The sequence below is a fragment of the Rattus norvegicus genome, chromosome 9 (genome assembly GCF_021556685.1).
Source record: "Rattus norvegicus strain SHRSP/BbbUtx chromosome 9, alternate assembly SHRSP_T2T, whole genome shotgun sequence".
Lineage (NCBI taxonomy): Eukaryota > Metazoa > Chordata > Mammalia > Rodentia > Muridae > Rattus > Rattus norvegicus.
The window spans coordinates 91,457,798-91,482,710 of record NC_141542.1 but is presented as its reverse complement, the minus strand read 5'-3'; the positions used below and the strand labels follow the sequence as shown (position 1 = coordinate 91,482,710).

Genomic DNA, 24,913 nt, shown 5'->3' with positions numbered 1-24,913 from the left:
AAAACCCATAGGTAGAGAAACAGGCCACACTGTCCTTTACTATACCAGCTTCAAACCTGATTATCGGAACCAAAAGCTCATATCTTTCCCTGCCTAGCTGAAGGGGAAGAGTCACCCACCCCCCATATGCAACATTTGCACTGGGGGAATAGTCCGCAGTTGGGCTGTGCACCCTATTCTCTTGGGTTAGAGATGTGGGCATAGGGGTTGGGGATTTAGCTCAGTGGTAGAGCGCTTGCCTAGGAAGCGCAAGGCCCTGGGTTCGATCCCCAGCTCCAAAAAAAAAAAAAAAAAAAAAAAAAAAAGAACCAAAAAAAAAAAAAAAAGAGAGATGTGGGCATAACCTCAGTTCTAGAGAACCCAGAACTATGCATGTGTTCTTTAACTTCTCACAATCATCTTCCTGAAGGGAACCAGGTTAAAAAGAATGTGTGGACACCAAACAAGACCTTGGGACAAACTTGTTTCCTCTGAGTGTGTTTAAAAACACTATGTTGGGCAGTCTACATGGTGTCTGTGTGTGTGTGTGTGTGTGTGTGTGTGTGTGTGTGTGTGTGTGTGTACATATGGGGACCAGAAGATAAACTTAGATGCTGTCTTTTGAAGTTATTATCCATTTACTTACTTATTCATATAAATGTGTATATATTACTTATATGTATGCATGCATATATATCAAGAGTGTTTTCTCCCTCCATAGTGTTGGGTTTGGGAGATCAAATTCAGACCACAGGGCTGAGCGGCAGTATACACCTTTATCTATTGAGCCATCTGGAAGCCCCCTTCCCCTTTTGAGACAGTCTTTCATTCCTGGGAAATCACCAAATTGTCTATGCTGACTAGTCAGCCAGGTCCAGTGATCTTCCAGTCTCCCTCCCTCTCAGAAACAACTGATGGGTGGCTAGTTTTGATGGTAACAAAAGCAGGGTTTCCTCACAAGTAGTTTCCGTTGTATTTTACAGTTTATGGCGAGCTTTTAATCTCATGACCTTTAATTTCTTCAAAAGTCGCTGAAACAGACATAATGCCCGAAGAATTAACACAAAGGCCTGAGAACTAAGCACACTACTAGAAACTTCTGGGCTCTTTGTGACCCTTTAAAATGGGACATGTTCTCAAGAGTCAAGAAAGAACAAAAAGGGCTAAAGGAGGGATGCGAGGTTTCCTTACCCCGTTCTGTCTTTCCACAATTCCTCCCTCACTCCTTTCTGCCTTGGTAACCGGTGGAATGAGATAGTCTCAGAATGAAACGCTAACTCTACCGGGGCCACCATATCCTGACCCTCTATCCTATCCCAACTTCCTCTCAAACTGTGGATTTAAATGTCTTTATTAATACTAAACTCACCCATCCACCCCAGTAATTCTGAGGAGTACTATTTCTGGAGGCCAGAGTCTGGCTTTTTTATTTCCATCTGGAAGGCCAAAGGGAGGGAGATCCTGCTTAGTCTCCTGCAGAAAGTAGCAGAGGGCCTTTCTGGGGAATGCTGGAGGGGTATGCCCCCCCACCCCGGCTTTCTTGAGCTGGTGTAAACCCCAAGTTCCTGTCTGGCCCCTGTAATTTCCCAAGGCCTAATAGGTACTTTTCCTAGGGAGCTGCTGGACACAGACAGTGCCCCCTGCTGGAATCTAGTAGTCCTGCAAATTGAATGCAAGCAGTTCCAAGACCAGTGGCGAGTCAGAGGCACAGGCTGAGCTCCTTGCGCACGCGGCAGCGGTGGCATTGCACCACGCAGCACCAGTGGAAGCGGCACAGGCAGTTCTCCTCGAGCTGTACGCTCTCCTGGCGGTGTCCGCGACCGCAGCACAACAGGTCGCAGCCGCTAAGGTCCGGGGCACTGCTGTTGCAGGCGCGGCCGCGCGTGCCCGGTGAACCGGTGCGCCGGTTGGGGGCGCAGAAGTCGGGTGAATCGGCTGCGTAGAGGAGATCGGCTCGGCCGGGAGGCTTGAGGGTGCGGACCGCAGGCAACAGAGCTTTGCCGTCGTTGGTGCCCATGACGCGTGAGGCGCCGTGGAAGCGCTCCAGCAGCCGTGCGCCCACCTCGCGGAACGGTGGCAGCTTCTGCCAGCAGGTGCGCAGAGCACAGGAACCCGAAAGCCCATGGCACTTACACTCGGTGCGCGTGTGGCTCCGCACCGCCTGCGGGAGCAGAGGGGCGGGGCGGAGAGCGGCGGGGAACCGACAAAAAGTCAAGGAAGCAGGAGGGGGGGCGAGCAAACAAGGGAGGAAGGAAGGAAGGAAGGAAGGAAGGAAGGAAGGAAGGAAGGAAGGAAGGAAAGAAAAAGGGAGGGAGGAAAAAGGGAGGGAGGAAAACGGAAAGGGAGAGAGGGAGAGCAGGTAAGCACAATTTTAGAAAAAGAACATCAAGAAAAAGAACCGCTCAGAAAGGAGGAAGAATGACAAGGATGGAGAAGTAAGAGAGTGGGAAGTGGGAGCAGTAGATAGAGCAGAGATTCCAGGGTCCGTAGCCAGGGAGCGGGAGGGAATAGAATGGACGAAGTGGTGAGATTCTCCATCCTCCCTGGAGTGCGGAGAAGTGTCAGCTGTGGCCGCCTAACCCTCCTGCCAACCCGGTCTCCTCATTCCTGCCCCTGGCGGGCCCCAGGCAAAGCTGAGCAGACACAGCCAGCCGCCCGGGCGGGCGTCTGTTTCTGTCACCCCTCCCCAATCCTCTCTACAGGTATGTGGGCCTGTCCGGACATTCCTCTCCCGGGCCCCCTCCTTGTCTGCCTTGATGCCTCAGGCTGAACCCTAAAGGACACAGAATGTGTGGAGGACTGTTCCTTAACTACTCTAGAACTGAGACATCTGATGTAGTGGGTCCACCTGATTGCATTCCGGAGAACGGAATCCCATAGTGTTCTTTGCTTGCTGGACTGAGGCTGGATCTGGGCTGTCCTCGCTACTACTGACTTCCCACTGGGCTCCTGGTCCTTCAGTCCTTCTCATGTCAGTTCTCCTAGGGCCTGCTCTAACCTTCACTTTCTCTAGTACCTATACCACCGGACTCCAGACCTTTCCATAACATCTATTCTTAATTCCATCCCCGGCTCCTGTCTCAGTACACTGCTCCTGCCCTGACATCCATCTCTCTACCAGCCCCAAGGGTTAACCCACTTGTCATGTATCAAAGAGATACCCACCCCACCTTAGGTCTCTATTGGCCCTTGGTACCATTCTAGAAGTGTCCTTTGCCCACTCCGCTGACTGTTCCTCTCAGCTCCAGGTCAACCCCCACCCCCAGTCTCCCACTGGACATCTCACATGCCACATGTATCTGTGTGCCCGGCCCAATCTTCCCAAGCTGCCCGTCTTGCTCACTCCCACATACATCGAGGACACACTCCTACATTCACACCTTTACTTATGCCCGTGCTACCGCAAATGTGATGCCACCCAAACTCACACTCTCTTGCACATCCACACTTCCACACTCATGCATGATGCCCGCTTCTTCTGCCCATACGCACCAGTCTGCCTGCCTCGTTGTTATGCAGTTGCACCAAAGCACGGATATCTCCACGTCCCCGCTTGTGCTGTGCATCCATAAAGAGTCTTGACTTCTCATCCCCAAAGTCGACATCATCTCCGCAGCCTCCCCACTCCCAGGCTGCGCTGGCATCTGGAGAGCCAGTTGGTCCCGGAGGTCCAGGAGTGCCCAGAAGGCCGGAGGGCCTAGGCGGTGCGCGCCCGCGGGGTGCCTGACAACCACACTGTAGGAGCTCTCCCATGGAACAGGCCTGAGTGACCGCGTGACTGGCACCCGCAGCGGTAATTGCAAACACAAAAGCTGTCTCTCGAATGTCTGCAGAGGGAGGAGGGAGTGGAAGCCAGTGAGTGCCCAGTACCATAGGTGGGAACTGGGACACACACCCGTCTGTCCTGGACGACCTGGGAGACAGACTCCAGGCAGATATGGAGGGGCAAGGTGGGTAAGGTGCCTAGGGGCGAATCAGGAGATGGAGTTCAAACAGCCTCCCCAAAACTGCTCCCCTAGCAAGGAGAAAGCACCTCCTTCTGGGGCCTCTCCCACACTAACCCTGCTGCAGGACGCGCCCAAAGGCCTTGCTGTGACTGGAGCAGTTCCAGCGTCGGAAACGGAACTGGAACTGACATTCTCGAACCCCCAGTCTTGCGCCCCGGGCAAGCTCTGCCACTACTTCCGGCTCCGCCTGGCACAGCTCAGCCTGCCTTCCTGCCAGCCTCCTGGCCTTCCTGCAGATGCTGGTAGGATCCATGACCAGGGGGCTGCCCACGGCCCTGGGAAACAGAACTTTAGGTCAGAAAAGTACCTCCCAAAACACAAAAGACGTAGGGTGGGGGTGGGGTACAGAAAAGGTAGCTAGCATAGTGTTGCAGCCCATAGTGTTGCAGGAGTCTCTCCCTACTCCCAACAGAGACTGATTTCGCTCTCTGGTTCTCTTTCCAGCCCGTGTCTGTGTCCCCTCTTTACAAAAGCCTAGACTGAAAATCACATTACGACAAGAATCCAGTCTTATCCTTCTGTGCACATCTTAATTAATAAACCCTTACTGAAACTTCACTGAAGATGAAGTCGGCTGGCATGAGGAAGGACAAGGTTAAAATTCAACAGCCTGGCCAGAAAGGGAAACAAGGAGGACATTAGAAGAAGAACGATCAAGAAAGTTGTCCAAAATAAAAGCACATTTCATAAAGAAAATATTCTAAAAGAAAGTAGCCAGTATCAAGGAAGGATTCGGCCTTGGTGGGCTGCTACCTGGACAGCCACAGTACAAAGCTGTGGCCCATCTAAAGAGCAAAACAGCCACGAGGTATTAGAATGTCTAGGGTACACAGCGCCTCAAAAAAGCCACTCCCCTCTTAGTTCAGTTTCTGTAAACTGAGAAAATCTAACTTAGGTGGCTGAGGTGGGCTCTTCTATCCTGCTACCCCTGTTTCCCTGTACTGACAGCCCGAAAAGGGAGCTGGGAACCCAGTTCCTCAACATTTTCGGCAAATAGGTAGTCCTGACCCTTCTCTTTACTCAGGGTAGGAGGCTCTCCCAGAGAGAGAGGGCATCAAGCCAAGCACTATGTACTGGGGTGACATAACCAACTGGGGGATGGAAGGGGGGTGATGTTTGGTTTGGTGAGGAAAGACCGGAGGGAAAGTTCTGCACACTGTCAGCAGCCTAGTGCTAGCCTGCCCACTTTCATTCCACCTGAGGAGAGAGCTGCCACTTGGTTTCCATAGGTTGTCAGCCAGGAATTCACACCTGGGGGGAACCACCTGAGTCAGATGGCTCCTATTTGAACATAGCTGAGAGCTCAGGCTTGGAGGGGGGGGGTATGTGGGCAGAGGTAGGGAGGTTCATTTGAAGCCATTCAAACCCCCTTCTGCAGAGAGCAAAGAAAGACAGACAGATGCAGGGAGGCACACCAGAGGCAGCGGGGTATAATAGGTAGAGGAAAATGTTGGCAAAAGAGTGTGAAAGGTCAGGGTGGCCTACTTTTCAGTTGTGCTTCCTTGCATATCCGCCCCACTGTCCCCATTTACTCCACAAGTACAGGCTGCCCAGGCATGTCCTGAGATGCAACGGTCTTTAATAGCAGCAAGAGGAATTTAGGTCTTAAGGTAAAACACTCAACACTGAAGATGGTGTGTTCAGGGAGGTGTTTGCAGAAAGATATGGAAACCTCTTTTTTTTTTTTTTAAAGTTCTCTCTCCCTCTACACACACACACACACACACACACACACACACACACACACACACAAGGGATGGGGATTAAGTTGCTGTTATCCCCACTTAAATAGTTGAGAGATCAAGCATCCCTTCTCAGCAGAACTGTACAGCACAGGTTCCCTTGTATTGAGCTTGGGACCCGCCCAACACTACCCCCAGCCCTCTCTCTGCCCCAGAGAAGGGACTGATGGAGTAATGAGCAGTAAGCCAAGGCTAGAACAGCCCAAATTGGCTTCCAATGTCCCGGTGACCTTGGAACTGATCCATCACTATCTGTTCATTCACCTCCCTATCTATCCTTCTCCCAACTGAGACACTGGTTCTTTTCCATTCTGCATGATACCCCCACTTTATTAGAGTCTAGACTGAAAACTGCACCACAGAAAGAATTCAGACGTACACTTCTGTGCACAGCTTCATTGATAAAGCTGTCAACCACCTCATTTAAAAAGGATTTGGATTTGAGTGGCTCCCAGCATGGTTGTTGAGAGTAGGTGGAGAATGTCGAGCTTCCTCATTGTTGGAACATTCTTCTTCTTCTTCTTCTTCTTCTTCTTCTTCTTCTTCTTCTTCTTCTTCTTCTTCTTCTTCTTCTCTTCTTCCTCTTCTTCTTCTCCTCCTCCTCCTTTTTCTCTTCCTCTTCCTCTTCCTCTTCTTCCTTCTCCTCCTCTTCCTCCTCCTCCTTCATCTTCCCTGGAAATTTTCTGGTACCTAATTCACATCCATCCAATGTTTATTCTGAAAATGTGTATGTCATGAATTCTACACTATAGATGAATAGATACAGGTATATATATATATATATATATATATATATATATACACATATATATGTGACAACAATGATTATTTAACATATATATTTCTGAATGAACGAGTCACAAGGCCTCCCCTTGAGTCCAGGTCCCATTGACTTGGTATTTCCTGACTCCTATTGTTATATTCTCCAACCTTTTTTCTTCCTCTGAGATGAGAAAAGCCAAGCAGGCCTCTCTGCATGCAGTCATTCAGTTCTCCTTCTATCACCTCCTGATAAGTGGAGCTCTAAGTCCTCCTGACTGTGTGGAGTTCTGAAAATTGCCTTCCCCATCTCCTACTGTTAAGTCCCCAAGCTCCACCCCCCATCCCATCCCTTCATCCCTGCCCTCTGCACACTCCCTGCTTTCCCAAGGTTGACTGGACTTATCTTCCCAAGGTCACTCTGCCCCACCCCCACCTCCCCTAGCAAAGCAAGAAAGAGTTTGGGGCATGCAAGGGAGAACAGCAAAACCTTCTTGACCTTGTCTACTTCCCAGGGGCTAGAGATAGGAAAGGAATCATGGGGATATGCAAGGCAGGGCCCCCAGGAGGTGGGGCTGGCCCTACACAGGGTTAAGGGGCTGGCTGACTTCCTGGGAAATAGTCCTGTTTACCAGCTGGTCAGGAGGAGGGATGGGCAGTGATAACACTAGAATCCCAAGGGACCAGCTTGTTCCCTGCCCTCCGGTCCTCACTCCCATCCTAAATACATAGAAAATAAAACTCCAGAAAAGATGTGACAGGGGCTTTGAGCAAACCACCCAGCCCTACCTCTGACCCTAGGGTTGTTTTGTTTTGTTTTGTTTTGGTCAGCTCTGGGTGGGCTGAGGCATTCCAAACCAGTTAGTTTTCTCTCTGGGCTTCAGAAAAAAAGAGATGAGTTGATGTAAGAAGTGTTCCCGGGGCTGGGGATTTAGCTCAGTGGTAGAGCGCTTACCTAGGAAGCGCAAGGCCCTGGGTTCGGTCCCCAGCTCCGAAAAAAAGAACCAAAAAAAAAAAAAAAAAAAAAAGAAGTGTTCCCCTCCAAGTGGTAAGATCTGACTTCACTTCTAGAACAACTCCCCCACCCTCCTCTCCCATGCCCTCTTTTACTTTGTTTCCTGCCCTTTTGTTTCCTGGTATAATGAGCTCTGCTTTGGTGGAGTCTGAATTAGTACTGACCTGGGGTCAGTCCACAGAAGATGTACACTTTTTGTATAATTTGTATTTTTGAAGTCTGGAATATATGGCGGTAGGAAATAGATATCCTATGTGGGCTCTGGGATATAATCATATTGTACTTCTGGGCACAGAAAACATGACTCAATATACAGACAAGAAGGGACAAGCCTACCAGGCCATCCTAACTGTGCTGGCTTGCACTGACAATTTTCTCTCAAGGACCCTGGTTGATGGGCCAATGGCCCATTAAGAGGGAATCAGAGGCCAGTCCATCCCATTAAGAGGGAATCAATCAGAGGCCAGTCCATCCCTATTGGCAAAATGTACAGACCTGAGCCCCAAAGCCTCCAAGATTCTGGCTCAGGTTCTTATTGTACCTCTGGATTCGAAGAGTAGAAGAAAATGTCAAAGACTCACTCATTCACCAGAGCCACCTCACGTGAGCTCATGCACACAGGTGAGCAACACGAATGGAGCTGATGGCCACTTGCTGGAGAGATTCCTCATTGCGGAGCAAGTTAGGTAAGTTCAAGATCTAAACAGAGCCAAGCATAGTTGCAAACACCTTCAATCCCAGCACTAGGATGGCAGAAGCAATCTGTGGTCTATATAGCAAGTTTTAGGCCAGCGGCGTCTATTGAAGTAAGACCATGTCTCAACAACAAACATCGACCAACAGGAGCGGAGTTGGTGGCACACATCTGCAATGGCAGCTACTCAAGAAGCTGAGGCAGGAGGATTGCAAGCTCAAAGACTGTCTGGGAAACTTAGTAAGACCCTATCTCGAAATAAGAAGTTCAGTCACAGAATCCTTGCCTGGCAGGCTTGAGGCTGTAGGCTCAATCTCCAGTACTGTTAAAATCAAATTATAATGCCCAAAGCAGGACTGGAAGGAAATGGCTGCCTAAGTCATGGGAAGACCCCATGTGGCCTCTCACAGTGCGTTCCGCACAGCTCATCCCTGTTATCAGGGCTTTGACCCCATCCCAGGCCGCGTCTCTACATTTCTAGACTCAAGACTGTTTCCTCTGCAACTGTAAGCCATCGAGACATGCTAGGTCAGCTTCTCTTCACTTGTCCTCAGCAGGATACCCCAGCAGCATCCTTCAGCTGTCACCCATTTGAGTGTGTCATGCCACCACGATTGCTGGTCTTGTCTCCTCAGTGAGGTAGAAGTCTCGTTATAGACAGGAGTCTCACAAACGGGTACCATGTCATCGGTGGAGTACCCTCAGGGTTTTAGGGATGCAGGCTTGGGAGGGATCTGGGGTCTGCCATTTGTTTGTGTGATATGGAGTGTGCCCCTGAAACACACTGAATATTTGTTAGACGGATGATAAAAGTTAAACTCCAGTTCTTCAGCAGGAAGATGGAAATCATAATACCCTCCCTCCACGTATAATGGCTGGCACAGAAAGATCTTCGCGCGCTTGCAGTCTCAGGCCTGCTCGTGCAGGGCAAATAGTAAGGGTGAAGGTGGTGTGTGTGGGGTCCCAAGAATGTTCTTTCTCCAACACTGTCTTTCCTGTCCAGTCTGGATCTAGGTGTCCTTCTCAATTCAGCCTACTCAGGGACAGAGTACCCTCTAGGACCCTCACCTCATCCAGGTGGCTCACCTCATCCAAGGGACCACACACCTTGGATGCTTCTTCACCTCCTTGGAAAGTCTCACAACAAGCACAGCTGCCTCTCTGTCCCTGCCCCAACTCCTTATCCCCCAAGATACTTCAATTGACCCCACCTCCTAGGAGCCAGCAGAGGGAGCTCTGAGCCCTGGGGCTGTGGGTGGGGGTGTGTGGGGGTGGAGGAGGTGGATGGTGGAAAGGGGGCAGAAAAATGTTGCCTGACGGCTGCTGCCGGGCCTGTGCCCGCCCGCCTGTCCTGTCCTGCTCTGTCTAACTCCTAACTCGGTAATTACTGCTCCCCTCCCCCAGTCCCTACCTCCATCCCAACCACCACATCAAAGCCAGTGATGCCCCAGCTCCATTAACCCCTGCCTCACCACTGCCCACCTGTGGGCCCCCATTCCCCTTCCCCACTCAGAAGAAAATTGGCTCCCTATGTCCTCTCTCACTTCTGTCTCCGTCGCTTTTTTCAAGAGGCAGGACTTTCTCTTCCCAGACAGACTTCACTGAGCAAAAGGGCTTCCCACTGGCCAAAGCTGGGACAATGCTGTTCACTGGGCTCCTGGTGGGTATTTGTCATACATTCTGCTCTTGCATGCAGAATGGAGAGCACCCATCTAGGCAGTGTGGGGGATCGGAGAGCAATGGGACCTGTGCAGGCCCTGGTCCTCATCCGGGTTCCCACTCTCACTGCACACTAAAAAGGAAGCAAGACTCACAGTCCCACTGTCTCCCAAACATGCACACTTAGCACTGAGCAAGTCCCCTCCTGTCCCTGGACCTTCTACACTCACCAGTGACCATAACAAATTAGGTTATGTCTCAGTCCTTTCTAGATCAAACTCTAGATTAAACAGAGGGCTCGGAGCTGGTAGAACCAGCCAAAGATGCCTCCTCCTGGCCACAGTTCTCTACACAAGCTCCCAGCTGACCAGGAAAGACTAGGCTAGGGGGCGCTCTCACCAGTCTGCAGAGAGCGGGCATCTGGTTCCCCCGAGGCCTCCTGCTGGCTGGCCAGGGCTGGCTGCTGCCCGGCCCATTCCCTCCACAGCTGCACTTCCCCATCAAAGTACACATTCTGGAATCCCCCTTGCAGGGCCCTGGTGATGGGGCCTCCCTCTGACCTCCAGCCACCAACTCCTGGCTTCAGATGAGAATGGGGCAGGAGGCAGCCTCACCCCCAGGAAATGTCACAGTGCCAGGACTCTGGTGGGCCCAGGGCATGCTCTGGCCGGGATCAAGCCAGCCTCCTTTTGCCCCTGCCCTTTTCTGCTCACAGCCTCATTGTCTCTCTGAAGGGGAAGCTGCCAAGGCTGAGGCCTGGGAAGGGATTGGATAGCTACCCCACCCCCAAGCCATCCCTACTCTGGAGCTTGATCAGAGCCAGCATCAGCATTGACCAGGAAGGGTCAGGGGCCGCAGATCAAGACAGGATGGCCTAATGACTAGCATGGATTAGCAAAGGTATGACAGAGGGTAACTAGAAAACCTGAGTGCCAGGAAGAGGTCTGGTCCTTTCCCTGTCCCCCTGTAGGGGCCAGCAGTTAGGCTGTCCTTAACCTTTAGCTCTGGCTTCTTTTCCATAAGGAGGGAAACAAAATGAGATGGCTAGGGGCAGATTGGGCGGCTTCTTCCTGGTGGGGAGGGGCAAAAGGCGGGGAGGGGGTGCTGCGGGTAAGTTTCTTTCACAGAAAATCTAAAACAGCGAGTGGAAAGAGGAAGAGAGAAGAAGGGAGAAGATCCATTTGGCTTTTCCAGGAGAGTGCTATTTTCTACATCCACTGATTGGAGGTATAAATAAAGATGGATCAAACGTTGTGGAGAGGGAAGCAGGGAGCAGAGGAGGAGGGGGATCTGGCGACCTGGGAGCCAGAGTCTTTCCTGCCTCATGCTCTGGACAGGGATCCTACAGAGAGGACAGAACATAGGTTGGACAGCCTGGAGGCAGGGACTGAACAAGATGACCTCAAGAGGGCCTGGCCTGTGTCCTGGAATCTGGGATTCTGGGATTCACAAAGATATAGTTACATCGGAGAGATACACAGAGGCTGGCGGCAGGGTTTAGAAGGCACGCATTTGCTACATAGCAAGACCCTGTCTCAAAACTAAACAAGAAAAATTAAAAATAGAAATCTCGCATCGCACTGGGAGGAGGTGGGGCAGAGAAGAAAGGTGAAAGAAAAACTTCTTTGGAACCAGCAGCCTGAGAGAATTCAAGGCCTGGGTCACTCTCCTCCTGGACCCTCTTTTAGTGACCTGGACAGTCAAGACACTCAGAGACGCTGGATCCTCTTAACCTCTATCCTGACCACGACTAGATTGTGGAAATGACTGCCATAGACCACACCACTTTTCTGGCCACCCATGGAGTTTCTAGCCTGGCCGTCGACCTCTGAGAAGGAAGGGGAGTAGGGCAGCAGCAAAGCAGCCAAGCAGCAAAGTCCTGAAGAGTCCAGCTCTAATGGGGAGGCAGTAGGGTAGAACCCCAAGCTAACCATCCAACAAGATCTACCCACTAGCCCAAGCTGGGGGGGGGGGGAGCTATGTTAGGACAGAAGTAGAGGCAAAGACCATGTGAAAGTCAGCCTGGTCTCAGACCAAAGGAATTAAGTGTCAGAAATAGACAGAGAGAGGCCGGGGCAGGTGGGAGAAGCAGGTTCTCTCTGAGACACATCTGAGAGAAGCATTCCCTGGCCACCTTATCACCCTGGCCTCTCACTCTTCACTGCAGCTGTGGCCATGAAGGCCCCTGTGTTCTCCCACACCTGCCCTCCTCACCTCCTCCCCCACTCCCTGATTCGAAGCCTCAGGGTCAGTCTCCAGAGGGCCCAGGCCCCCTCTCCCGTTGGCTTGGCTCCCACCCAGCAGTCCTTCCTGAACAAAGGGATCCTCACAGATAACAAACCCAGAAAGCAACACTCCACAAACCTGTGTCCAGCACCTATACTGTCTTGGGCTCCTAAGACTCGCAGACAAAGACTTTGCCTTCCAGGAACAGGGCAAAAACATTGCAGAGAAGACAAGAGTCAGTAAAATGAAGTAACTGCAGAGTTGCCCAATGCTCAGAGCATAATGGGAGCACAAGGACAGTAGTGGGAAGTCAGAAAAAAAGCTTCATGGAGGAAGCGGCATTTTAATTGTAAGAAAGAACAATTTAGACCAATGGGGGAAGGGAGACACTGTCCTACATATTGAAAAGGGGCAAAATTAAGAAAGGTGTGTAAGCAAGGAGAGAGAGAGAGAGAGAGAGAGAGAGAGAGAGAGAGAGAGAGAGAGAGAGAGAGCGCGCTCTTGGCCAAGCACTACTTTTTTTTTTGTTTTTTTTTTTTTTGTTTTTTTTTTTTTGGACTCTTTATTTTGAGTTTAAAGTAACCCCACTTCTCATCCTGAGGAGACCTAGGCGATGAGAAGCTGGATTGGGAAGAAGGCTCCTAATGTCAGGTCATTTTATAGATCTTCTCACACAGTCATCCAGGCATGCCCGCCAGATAGGGAAATTGTTCCTTAAAAACTGAGAGTTTGTAGGGCAAGGTGGGAAAATGATTCACCCAAGACCACAGATTTAAAGCTGGGATTAGATACGTCTGTCAAAACTGCTAAGTGCTGCATTGCAGCTAAACCAAGAACTAGAAGCACATGTTTCTTAAGCCGAACCTCCGTCTTGTATTAGCCCTCTCACTGACACCCACGAGGATGTCTTTCCCGCATCGCGGAAGGATAGCGGCCAGCAGCTTCCTGTGTGGGCATACTACTCAATCTTCGTAGAAGAGAGGGATGGGCCGGCCCCACCCCTGGGTCCAAAGCCGCGAAGGCGGGTGAGAGGGCTGAGAGGGTAGGAATTCAGCCAATGGCGGGGCGATATGCAAATCTAGAAGACCTTGCTTTCTTAGGGTTGGCTAATCTATCAGCAGTCGTGCCCAAATCCCTCCTCTCTGAACACTGAACTATTCCGGGCGGGTGTTTGTGGCTCTAAAAAACTAAGAGGAAAAAAGTCTTGAGGATTTGGATCTGAGTTGTCCCGGCGCCCCCACCCCCATCCCCCGATTCCCCTCCCCTGTCCTACCTCTCAAGGCTCAAAGCTTTGGAAACCCTCAAAGTCTAGGTATCAGCTCTGGGTGTATCCAATCCCAGAGTTCGGGTTTGAGAATTTACCCCATCCCTCGACTGGCCAGGCTCCTACTGACTTCACCGGGTCGCTCTCAGGGTTCCCTCACCTCCTCCACTACACATTAAAATAATAATAATAATAATAATAATAATAATAATAATAATAATAATAATAAATAAAAAGCCTTACTTCCCACGTCTGCAAGGGCGAGCCTCCAGCATCTCTTCCTTGACTTTCTTACTTGCTAGGGGGACAGCAGTGAAGAAAGTCCTGACTCAGTTTCCCTATTCACATTCCCTTTCCCTGTACTACTGCCTATGCTGAAGGAACCAGCATAGGTGAGGTGGTAGGCAACGAGGGGCGGGCAAGAGGCAGCTGCTTGACTCTGTCTTGTGGCTTTCCACCTTGTTCCTGTCTCTTTTCCTCATTTCTAGTTCCAGGGCCCTTCTTGCTCTTTCTCCCGCCCTCACCCAACCTCTCACTATGGATTCCATGATGTCCAACAGCTCCCTACCTATCTGCCAGTTCTTTGGTGATGCGAATTGGACACATTTCTTTGTGGGGAAGGAAGACTACACGGGAAGAAAACACAATAGAGTATCCAGGGCTATAAAACGTCAAAGTGGCACTTCAGAAGTGCTCTAGCAGAGACCCGAAAGAAACTTTCTGCGAGGGTCCCGGTGCAACCGCTCGGTAGCTGGGATCCTGGAGCGGGTAGAGCCTGAAGGCTGCAGTGTCGCTGTGCCAAGTCCCAAGACTGGCTCTGGGTCCCCACCCTCTGGTGTTTGGAGCAGCGCGGGAGACAGTCCCACTCAGCACTCACCACCACAGTCCACCGACGTGCGCAGGGCACAAGAGCAGCAGCAGCAGCAGTCCGAGGCAGGAGGGCACCGGCGGCAGCATCCTGAGAGCTCTCCCGCAGTCTGGCGCGGGGGAGTAAGGCTGCGGGGTGAGCCGGGGAGCGCGGGTACCGGGCTTCAAGGCAAACGCGGCGACCGAGGCGGCGGCCGGGAGACTAGAGCTCCGGCGGCGGTGGCGGCGGGGGGGCCCATCCCGGGCGAGGAGGGCGCGGCGGAGGCGGAGAGCGGACCCAGCAGCCAGCGCCTGTGTCTCCTGCGGAGCTCGCTGGAGAGAAGAAATCAGAGCCGGGGGCGGGGGTGGGAGGAGAGCGGGGCCGGAGCGTGGGCGGGGGAGGGGGGTAGGGGGGCCACGGGGGTGGCAGTTGCGACAGTCAGGCGGCGGGACTCTTGGGAGGGAGCCGTGCGCCCCGGGGCGGCGGGCGCAGAGCGCTGCGAAGGGCGGGAGCAGGGTGCTGGGGCGGGGCCCGCGCGCGCTCCTGGGTGCGGGTCCCGCCTGCCGGCCCCTCTCCTTGCCTCCGTAGGGTTGTCCCCTGCCATCCTAAGACCTGGGGCAAGGAGGGGCGGGGCGAATAGTAGAGAAGGGTAAGAAGGGGAGGGAGGAAGAGGAACTGGGGAAGGGGGACTAGCTGGGAGACGTTTGACAGGTTTGTTGACTGTAAAGAGAGAAAACTTCCCAGGAATGAGGGAGTTTAGTGGGGGAACAGTACGCAGGGATATACAGATGGGGAGGAAGTCGGCCGGGGGCGCAGGATGCTCGGTTGAAGACTGTCCAACTGGACCGCGGGCCCAACGAACTTTGGAGGCGTTACTTTCTTGCGGATAGCCTACTCCCGCGTCTTTTGCCCCTTCTTCAGCCTCTGTCCCAGCAAGGGAATGAGCCCGAGGCCTGGGTTCTTGCTCCCTAGCCTTGCGGCAGCGGCCAGCCGGTATTGGGGGCGGACAGTGTAGGGGAGATAAGACAGCAAGTGGAACCTCTCCAGGGCCTGCGCTCCAGCATTCGCTACTCATAAACGTGGCGGAGGGCGGAGGTTGCTGACTTGCAAGAGAAGAGGGGTCAGTGCTGGCTGTGGCCGGGTCTCACTTGTCTACGGGTCCCTGGAGCCTCAAGTTCCTCCCCCAACTTGGCCAGGGCAGAAGGGGTGGGAGAGCCAGCTGCAGGTGAGATGGCGTTTATCTGATTCTCTAATGCCACAAAAATGTCTTTGATGCCCCTGACCCCCTCCCCACGGGGGGGAGATCAAAGGCCTCGTGGGGAGGAGGGACAGCTCCATTCATCAAGCCAAGCGGCTGGCAGCGGGCGGCAGCCTCTGCTGCTCTGGCCTGGGGCAGAGGCCCCCCGACGTGCCCCAGGAGTGCTGAGGGACAGGTGGTGCGGACATTCCGAAGCAGGAGCCAATTTCCCCGCCACCGCTATCTAGAGGGCCCATCGACCTTAAACAGGGGACCTTAAGCCCACGTGGCAGAAATTTCACACCAGAGGGGAAAGTTCCTTGTCGTTTGGGGTGGGGAGGAATTTAGAAGTGGAAACCGAGAACACTGCCAAGATAGACAAACACCACTGGTGAGCGAAGAGATGGAACTGTCCCGAGTCGTCCAGAGAGTGGGGCAAATGGGTAACGATGAGACTGGGGGCAGAAAGAAGACATGAGAAGACCACGGATGCCTACAGCAGGAGGGGAGCAGATCTGGGGAAAGACGATGAATGGCAGAAAGAAGAGGTGGAATCACCCTAGCCTAGACACAAAAAATAAGGCCTTGGGTTTTCTGGGAGCCCCAATGTGGTCTCTGGGTGTCAAAGGTATACCAGTGTAGTCCTTGTCCTGGATAAGGAGATTTGCAGAGTGTGGGGCACTCTGGGGAAGGGAAGGAGAAGGTGCCCTGCCAGATACTGGACCAACCTACCTTTCTCCCATTCTAGTGCTCTGCTCTGCTCCAGCACATAGCAATTTTGTACACAGCCTTTTGTATTAGTGCCAAGCACTGTGGACACCACTACACCCGTGGACATAGCTCATTCAAAGATGTACCAGGCTGAGTGAACACCGAGGCTAGGGGTTTTCAGTGTCCCCAGAGGCTGCAGGTGGGCCAATCCAGTGCCTCAGTTCCAAGCTACTGTTATTGCAGATTATGAAATGCTCTCCTGTCCTGCATTCTTCTCTGAGGCAAGAATTTTAATGTATTTGTCTTTGTCATCAGGGGACCTGGGCTCTGGGATAGCCCTGAGAAGGGAGCGCCCCAAATCTACTCTTTTCTTATTCCAGACCCCAGGCTTTCTTGGTACTCCCACCTCCCCCCCACCCCCATGTCCGATCCCTGCCCCCTCGCCCCCCCCCCCACTGTCTCTCTGTGGGGTGGATAAAAATGATGTTATTGAAACAACAGAATTGGGAGCAGTGGCAGGGAGCAGGGATCAGCTCAGGAAACTGGGGCTTTTGCCAAGAAGCCTGCTCCCCCGCAGGCAGCCTTTCTGCCCCCACCCCCCACCTTTCCTCTAAACACACACAGTTGGTCCCACCCCTCCTGCAATGTGCTCCAGCCAGATCTTGCAGAATCTTTAGCCATCCCTGGACTCTCCTAACCTTCATCCATTCTTCCCCGTCCCCCCAACCCACTCACCCCGCCAGAGTCCCACTCCAGAATCACTTGACAAATACTGCTTGCAAAAGCTTCAGAACAGGGGAGACCAGGAGCCCCTATTCCAGAACTTTGGTACCAAGGGATTGGCATTTGTCACCTGGGGAAACGAGGGCTCTGGGATTGCCCTGCCTGCCTCTCTGCCCACAGATGCTCCCTACAGGTGCTCCTGCAGGTGCTCCCCATTGTCATCGTCCTTTGGCTGTTATCTGAACAGAGGCAGATTGAAGACTTTTGTCTTTTTGTCCCCTCAAACCTTCAGAGACCCAAGGTTCTGGAAGGTTCAAGTCACTACTGTTACCTTAGTAGATTTTTGTTTCAGAGAGCAGAGCTGAAGGACCGAGACACACCAACAGCTACAGATATGTATGCACGCATGCACACTCGGACATACCATCAGATGGGCACATACAAAAGGACAACCCCACAGAAATCACACCCTTGACTCCCCCCCTCCACAATGCTAGTTAATTTTCATGAGCAGGCACAGATGGAGAGAGATGGTGGTCTTGCTGGGACTGAAATTCATGCCAACCGCCATGACGACCACACCCATATACACACACACACACACACACACACACACACACACACACACACACACACATGGCTTCTGCATATACATCCATATAGGGAATGAGCAGTGTGAGTTGAGAGACTGCAGTGGGCATTGTGAGCCTCCACCCCTTCCTCCATCACTCCACCCTAGCCCTGCGAACCTGTAAATTCCACTGCTAGGCTCTGGTACAAAGACACTGCAGGGGAGACTTGGGTGTCTGGCTGTGGGGTTGAAGAGGAAGGAGGGGCAGAGGTGGGGACTGTGGAGGGGGGAGAGGCAGCTGGAGACAGATAACATCAGAACCGCTGCAGGCAAAGCAAAGCGTTCTGTCTCCACTGGTCTCTCTCTCTCTCTTTCTCTCTCTCTCTCTCTCTCTCTCTCTCTCTCTCTCTCTCTCTCTCTCTCTCTCTCTCTTTGCCTTCTTGTGTCTTCATGTCTCCCCCATGTACAGAGTTTGGTCTCTAAATCACTCTGTTGTGTCCCCCTCCCCTCCTTTCCTCAGGATGGCTGAAGCTGCAGGAGCCCAGGAATTTAGGCCTGTGAACCTTCCCCTCCCAGTAACCTCCATCCTCTCCTCTTCCCCTCCCTCCTTCCCTGCATCTCTAGCAACGGGATATAACTGTCCTTTTCAGGATGGTTAGACCCTGAGAAATTCTACAAGCTCTGGGTTTCTCAGACCTAGGAGAACAGAGAGAGCAAAGGCCAATCCTCTAGAGAGATGGAGGGAAGGAAAAAAGAAAGAGAAGGGAGACCTGATTTCCTCTACCTCTAGGTATCCCAGACAGCTTTATTCAGCTTACACGGTCTGCCTAATATACCAAGAGTGTATCCACCTTGTCACCCCCACCTCACGGGGCCCAGTTCCACAGAGATTCCCCCTGAGTCATTGTGTCTCACCACAGAGCTCACCTGCCTCACTCTGGCCCATCTTGATCCCCTCAAACCTCCAATAGCACCAAGGAGAGAAAAAACCTGCCTGGAAGAATTTTGAAATAGGGGACGGGGGGGGGGGGGCTGAGGACCAACCGAGGGGCTGTTTCCCACCAAGGCTGGATTGGGAGGGTGCCAGGGAGCATAGGTTTCCTCTTGGTTCAACTTCAGCTGACCAACAGGAAGGGCTAGCCCCCTGAACCCCTACAGTCATCTTGTTCCAGGCTGTCTCCTGCATAGTTTTTCCCTTTTGTTTTGATTTGGTTTTTTCTTGTTGTTTTGTCCTTGTTTTTATGATAGTAGATTTGATGCTTGAACTCAGGGCCTCAACTGTTCCAGGAAAGAACATTATCTCTGAGCATCTTCCCATACTCCAACTCCTGTTTCTGACTGGGGGGTTGGCGGGGGGTAGGGTGGGTAGTAGCCTAATCAGAGCTCAAGAAACCAGGTCTTTTGTCAGCCTCTGTCCTGGTTATATCACTGGGACTGGGTTGTTCTGGCTTTCTCACCCTAGCAGCAGGCAGCACTTACTATGTGCTGGGCATCCAAATAGATAGTGGGGAGAAAATGGTCTCACCTATCTTCATGAATCTGGCTAATTACAGCATTTTAAAAAAAGGAAACTGCAGGTTGGGGATTTAGCCCAGTGGTAGAGCACTTGCCTAACAACTGCAAGGCCCTGGGTTCGGTCCCCAGCTCCGGAAAAAAAAAAAAAAGGAAACTTCAGCCTTGTTGGTACCTGGGGACCTAGGAAGGTTCTAGAGATGAGTCACGCAAAGAATGTAGACCTCTCTCTAAAGAGGAATGTTCCAACTAATACCTAAGAGGGTGACCTGGAGACACCAGGGAGGAAGGGCATTTAAAGCAGGGAGCAGCTATTGAGCCTTTGTAAAAGTCTTGCTCTTACAGGGAATGGGGATGGGGTAGGGGGGTGGGGTGGGAGGGAGGTCACGAAGTTGGGAGGTAGACTCCAATTTGTGGTGATCAGATCAAGAAAAGCTTTCTCGTTATGGAAGTGATTTTCTTTTTTTTTTTTTTTTTTAATTATTGCTTTAAAAGTAGTGAAGTGTTCGGGGCAGGATGGTGCATGCTTTTAATCCCAGTACTCAGGAGGCAGAGGCAGGCGGATCTCTGTGAGTTGGAGGCCAGCCTGGTCTAAAAATGGAGTTCCGGAGGCACAGGGTGGTTATAAAGAGAAACCCTGTCTGGAAAAAAACCAAAACCAAACAAAGTAGAAGCCGGAGAGGTGGCTCAGCGGTCAGGAGCACTTACTGCTCTTCCAGAGGATGGAGATTCCATTTCCACCACTAATATGGTGGCTCACAACTGTCTGAAACTCCAAGATCTGACACGCTTACACAAACATGTATGCAGGCGAAACACCAGTGCACATGAAATAAAAATAATTGATTTTTTTTAAAAGAAAGTACTGAAATGCTATAGGTCAGACCTATTGCCAAAGAGAAGAAGGGAGACTGAGGAGGACCTCCATGGTTCCAGAGACCTAACACCAAGGAACACAAGATGCACAATTGTGCCACAGGATTTAGGAGTGCGTTTAGATGACAGGCAAGTTACAAATAAGCTACAGCTGAACCCTCCGTCAGCTGAATGTATGCTGCTTGGAAAATGTATTCCATATATCTAACCCACTGAGCACAGTAGCTTTGCCTGCCCCGTCCCCATGAACGTGCTCAGAACCCTTATATTACCCATGTGATTTGTAATAAAGCATTGACTATTTCATGTCATGTATACTGTACGGAAATGAGTGGATACAGCACACCCGGGTGGGTATTTTATAGTCATGAAGGGTTAAAAAAATCACCTGCAAAACACAACATGCAAAACATACAGGCTTCACAGTGTATAGGAGGGGTCATCTCATGTTACCCCCTGGCAGGGCTGTCCAGGAACTTAGCATCTACTGCATATTTCTAGCCCATGGGAATGAGATCCAAAAGATGGTGTTTAGTGGATACGGAGAACGTTCATGCCCTTGTGGAGGCAGACATTGTAAGCTGGGTGAGTCAAGAGCAGATCCTAAGTAGCTACTGGCCACCCTAAAAGTATAGGGTAGTTTCTCTGGAGTTGAGAGAAGGAGGGAGTTGGGTCTTTAGGAGCCTGTGGATCTAGCAAAAGACTGTCTTTTCATGGAAACTCATTTCATTGGTGTGCAAGTAATGGTACATTTATTTTATCCTCTTTTCTGTGTTCTTCATTTCACTGGGCAAAGTATGTGTGTGTGCACATGTATGTGCATGCTCACACACACACACTCACACACACACACACACACGGAGCACGATTATGCCATGAGCATGTGTTAACACACATCCAGATTTATTTCTATACATAGGAAAGCCACCAAGGTAGAAGTTCACTCTTTTCCTTTCCTTGCAGTGCAGAGGTTTGAAGTCAGGGCCTCAGGCTACACCACATCCCTAGCCTAGAAATATCCCTCAAACCTCAATACGTCCAGTCCTTTAAGTTCTATATGGTCCTTGGACCAAGTATATAAAAGCCTCACTGGACTGCTCAGCAGGAAACAGAGCTGACCTTTAAGGAGATCTGTCTATATTCTATAGAGCTGTGGTTCTCAACTTTCCTAATGCTGTGGAGCATATGTCTTCTGGTTTTCCCAGAAGCCCAGAGGTGACTTTCCTCTACTTAAACATCCATTCTGTACTGGTTGGCCTCACAAAACAATGTTCCCAGCAGTGGGGTTACAGGAGTAAAAGAGGGGGGTCAACCAGGGAGACCACCATGGAGATTTCACTCAAGCAATAGGGCGTGGTCAGCCCCAGGCTTGGAAAAGATGTGTCGCAACACTCACTGTGGAGACAGAATAAGATGGGAGCCCAAGCAGGGGCAAGAAGGCCAGCTACAAGGCTCCATGACTGATTGTCAAAACAATGCAGCTTTCACCTGGGTGTGAGGAGGAAGGGGAGGAGAAGGGGGCCGGTGTCAAGCACCTAGAATGACTAGGAGAGACAGGAGACTCAGTGAGAGAGCAAGAGGAGGCCTCAAGGTTGCCTTTAATGCCTAACAGAATGGGATGCTAGTGTCCTTTATCCTGAAAGGAACATTCAAGGGCACTCAACTCTGGGCAAGGTTGTTTGGGGGGAGTTTGGGATGTGAATTCAAGGTGCTTGGAAAACATTCATGAGGATCTGTCAGGCAAGAAGTTAGATCTGCAGGTCTGGAGCAGAGGTGTGTAGGGTACAATTAGTTAGATATATGGGCTGAGTCATTGTGGCGTAGGGTACAATTACCCTGGGTTTCCTGGAGGACAGTAGAGCTGAGAGTAGCCCTGAGGAAGGACAATCGGCTAAATGAGGAAGGAGGATGCAGAGGAGACTGGGGAGGGCTGCAGACAGGAGACAAAGAGCATAACAGCTTCACGGAAGCCAAGATAAGGTCTGCCTCAGGAAGCAGAAAACAGACAGACCTAAAACAGACAGACCTCCTCGAGGTCAATAATAGGAATGTGTTCTAGAAAGCAGGAAGGAAAACACCTCAAGAGCTAAGCCCCAGGCCAACCGTGCTGATGCCCAAACACCGTCCCAGAACTTTCTTGCCATGAAGCATTCATTGGCACCGCTTCGCTTGCCAAATACACACCCTGCTTAACTCGGTGTTCCCCTGCCCCATTCCCCTGCCCCATTCCCCTGCCCCATCCCCCTACTCCATTCCCCTGCCCCATTCCCCTGCCCCATCCCCCTACTCCATTCCCCTGCCCCATTCCCCTGCCCCATCCCCCTACTCCATTCCCCTACTCCATTCCCCTGCCCCATTCCCCTGCCCCATTCCCCTGCCCCATTCCAGTTTGGCTCTTACTTGTCTTCCAACCTCATCGCATTTTGTCTCTTGGAAAAGTCCTGGCCTACACATAGCTCTTGGTCAGATCTTAAGCCCTGACCCACGGACTCCTCCTTTATACTTTGTGTACCTCACTTCTTAGCCAGCCCCGTTGAACTCCCAACTTCCCTCAAGATCTCAGATGCCTGTAACAACATCTTCATTTCTCAGGAACTCACAGGACTTCAGTTCTGCTTTGTAGAAAATACAGCATCAGCATCTAGACTGGGTTTCTCTTGTATGTTTCTTGTTTCTGAATGTGTTAAAGGATATGAGCTGAGTCTCTGGCTTGAGGAAGGGTAACCCAAGGCGATCAGGTAGAGAGTGGTATATCTTCAACCAACCAGGTCTTCTGAGCTTAGAAAAGAAACTGGAGAGCCCAACAGATTCCTAGGCAGGGGCCTCTCTGAGCACATAGACACCTACAAGTCGGCTCTTGAAGTCCTAAGAACAGCGCCACGGCGCCATCTCCTGGCAAATAGCACACTGTCCCTTAATGACTGAAAACTTGTCTGCAAGACCTGAAAATGTGAACCTAGAATGAACTCCAATTTGTAAAGATAGCAATATAGCTTATGGACTGCAAAACAAGGCCTGGAAAAGATGTGGAGAGAGCCCTGTGAGGTATTGGGGTAAAGCCGTAAATCTGTGATTTCTGGAGATGGTGCCACTGATGGGGACCTCATAGGACTTCCGAAATGATACTAGAAAGAAGTCATTCAAAAGGGGGAAAAACTGTAAACAGGTGAAACTGTAACTATGAGTACATTTTGGATTTCTAAATAGCTGGAAGTAGCCATGTTTATACACAATCACGGACATACTTGATCACCTGATAGAATATTACATGGGCATCAGTCTATAGAGCAAGTTCCAGGGGTCTTTGCAGAGAAACTCTGTATCAGAAAGTGTGTGTGTGTGTGTGTGTGTGTGTGTGTGTGTGTGTGTGAGAGAGAGAGAGAGAGAGAGAGAGAGAGAGAGAGAGAGAGAGAAAGAGAGAGAGAGAGAGAATATTATACAGGTGTTAAAATGTGAAGTACTCTTATTGTATCAGAACCAAGAATATTCACTATAAAATGTCAAGTGATGAGTAAGCCAAGGATGGTCTTGAGCCTTCCAGGCCACCCTGCCTTTATCTCCTCCATGATGGGATTACAGGTGTGCATCACCACTACAGGCTGATGCAATGCTGGGATTGAACCCAGGGTCTTCTGCACGCTAGGCAAGGACTCTACCAACTGAGCCACATCCCCAACCTTGCTAATTTTTATTATCAAGACAGCAGCTATTTAATGGAAATTGATTAGGAATGCATCGCAAGCTCATAAGGCTAAGTTTCCTTTGGGGACAGTTATGGTCAGAGACTTGCAGAGTTTCTCCAAGTGTCTCTCTCCCTTACCATAGGCCTGGCCCAGAGCATATGATTCATCAATGTCTGCAGAGCCACAAGGTGAACAGGACATCATAGGACCTGCCACCTTCCTCCTTGCCATTCTTCCCCAACCTTCAGCCCAAGGCCTCCAGTTATTCATTCTGACTATTACAAGGCCCAGCCATGCAGGAAGACTGTCACTGAACACTATGGACCCACCTTCTGCTTCCTCTCTCAGTGCCTCCATTCCAAATAAGCCTCAAATAGTCAGAGGGCAGTTCCCACTGAGCTAGGTAAGTCACCATTTGGATTTATATCAGAATTACTGAGTGGAAAGAAAATGATCCCATGGATCTTTGTGTCTTAGGCATGTAAAACAGATCAGTAACAGGGTGGGTTCTCTAGATATAAATGTCAAGATGACTTTGTAGTATGAGAGGTTTGCCTAAAGCAACATCTGTAAAAGATAGGGAGGAATAGGGTTTGGGCACACAAAGCTTCAACTAGTCCCCAACCCAGGAGCCCTGAGGGAGTTTGTATTAGGTGACTATCTTAGTTAGGGATTTACTGCTGTGAACAGACACCATGACCAATGCAAGTCTTTAAAAAAAAAGATTTATTTATTTTATATATATGAGTACACTGTTGTTGTCTTAGGACACAACAAAAGAGGGCATCAGATCTCATTACAGATGGTTGTTAGCCACCATGTGGTTACCAGGAATTGAACTCAGGACCTCTGGAAGAGTAGTCAGTGCTCTTAACCACTGAGCCATCTCTCCAGCCCCCAATGCAAGTCTTATAAGGACAACATTTAATTGGGGCTGGTTTACAGGTTCAGAAGTTCAGTCCATTATCATCAAGGCAGGAGCATGGCAGCATCCAGGCAGACATGGTGCAGGAGGAGCTGAGAGTTCTACATCTTCATCTGAAGGCTGCTAAGAGAGGACTGACTTCCAGGCCGCTAGGGTGAGGGTCTTAAGCCCTCGCCCACAGTGACACACCTACTCCAATAAGGTCACACCTTCTAATCCTGCCACTCCCTGGGCTGAGCATATACGAACCATCACAGTGACCCTTGTCAAATTGAAGCAGCCATACCGTTGCTGTCTTTGTCATTGGCTATATGAGTGGCCCCAGCCAGAGATGTTTTCTGCCGCCTAAGGGAGCTGATGATTGGAAACCTATGTCTGCTGACCACACTCCTGGTAGCTAATACTTGAAGAGGAGTCTGCTTTTACATGTCTCTGTATTTACATGGATCACACGTTTGGCAGAAGTGGACATTAGAGCCACGG

The 24,913-nt window shown here is 50.9% G+C and overlaps 1 protein-coding gene across 1 annotated transcript; it reads right to left on the bottom strand.

The window, feature by feature from the left end:
* Nucleotides 1-952: 952 nt before the first annotated feature.
* Nucleotides 953-14,541, bottom strand: Wnt6 (Wnt family member 6). Its single transcript, NM_001108226.1, is given in 4 exon segments — nt 953-2,140; nt 3,472-3,806; nt 4,041-4,261; nt 14,223-14,541. Coding segments are annotated over 4 exon segments (1,098 nt in total). The 5' UTR covers nt 14,303-14,541; the 3' UTR covers nt 953-1,678.
* Between the last annotated feature and the right edge of the window lie 10,372 nt (nt 14,542-24,913).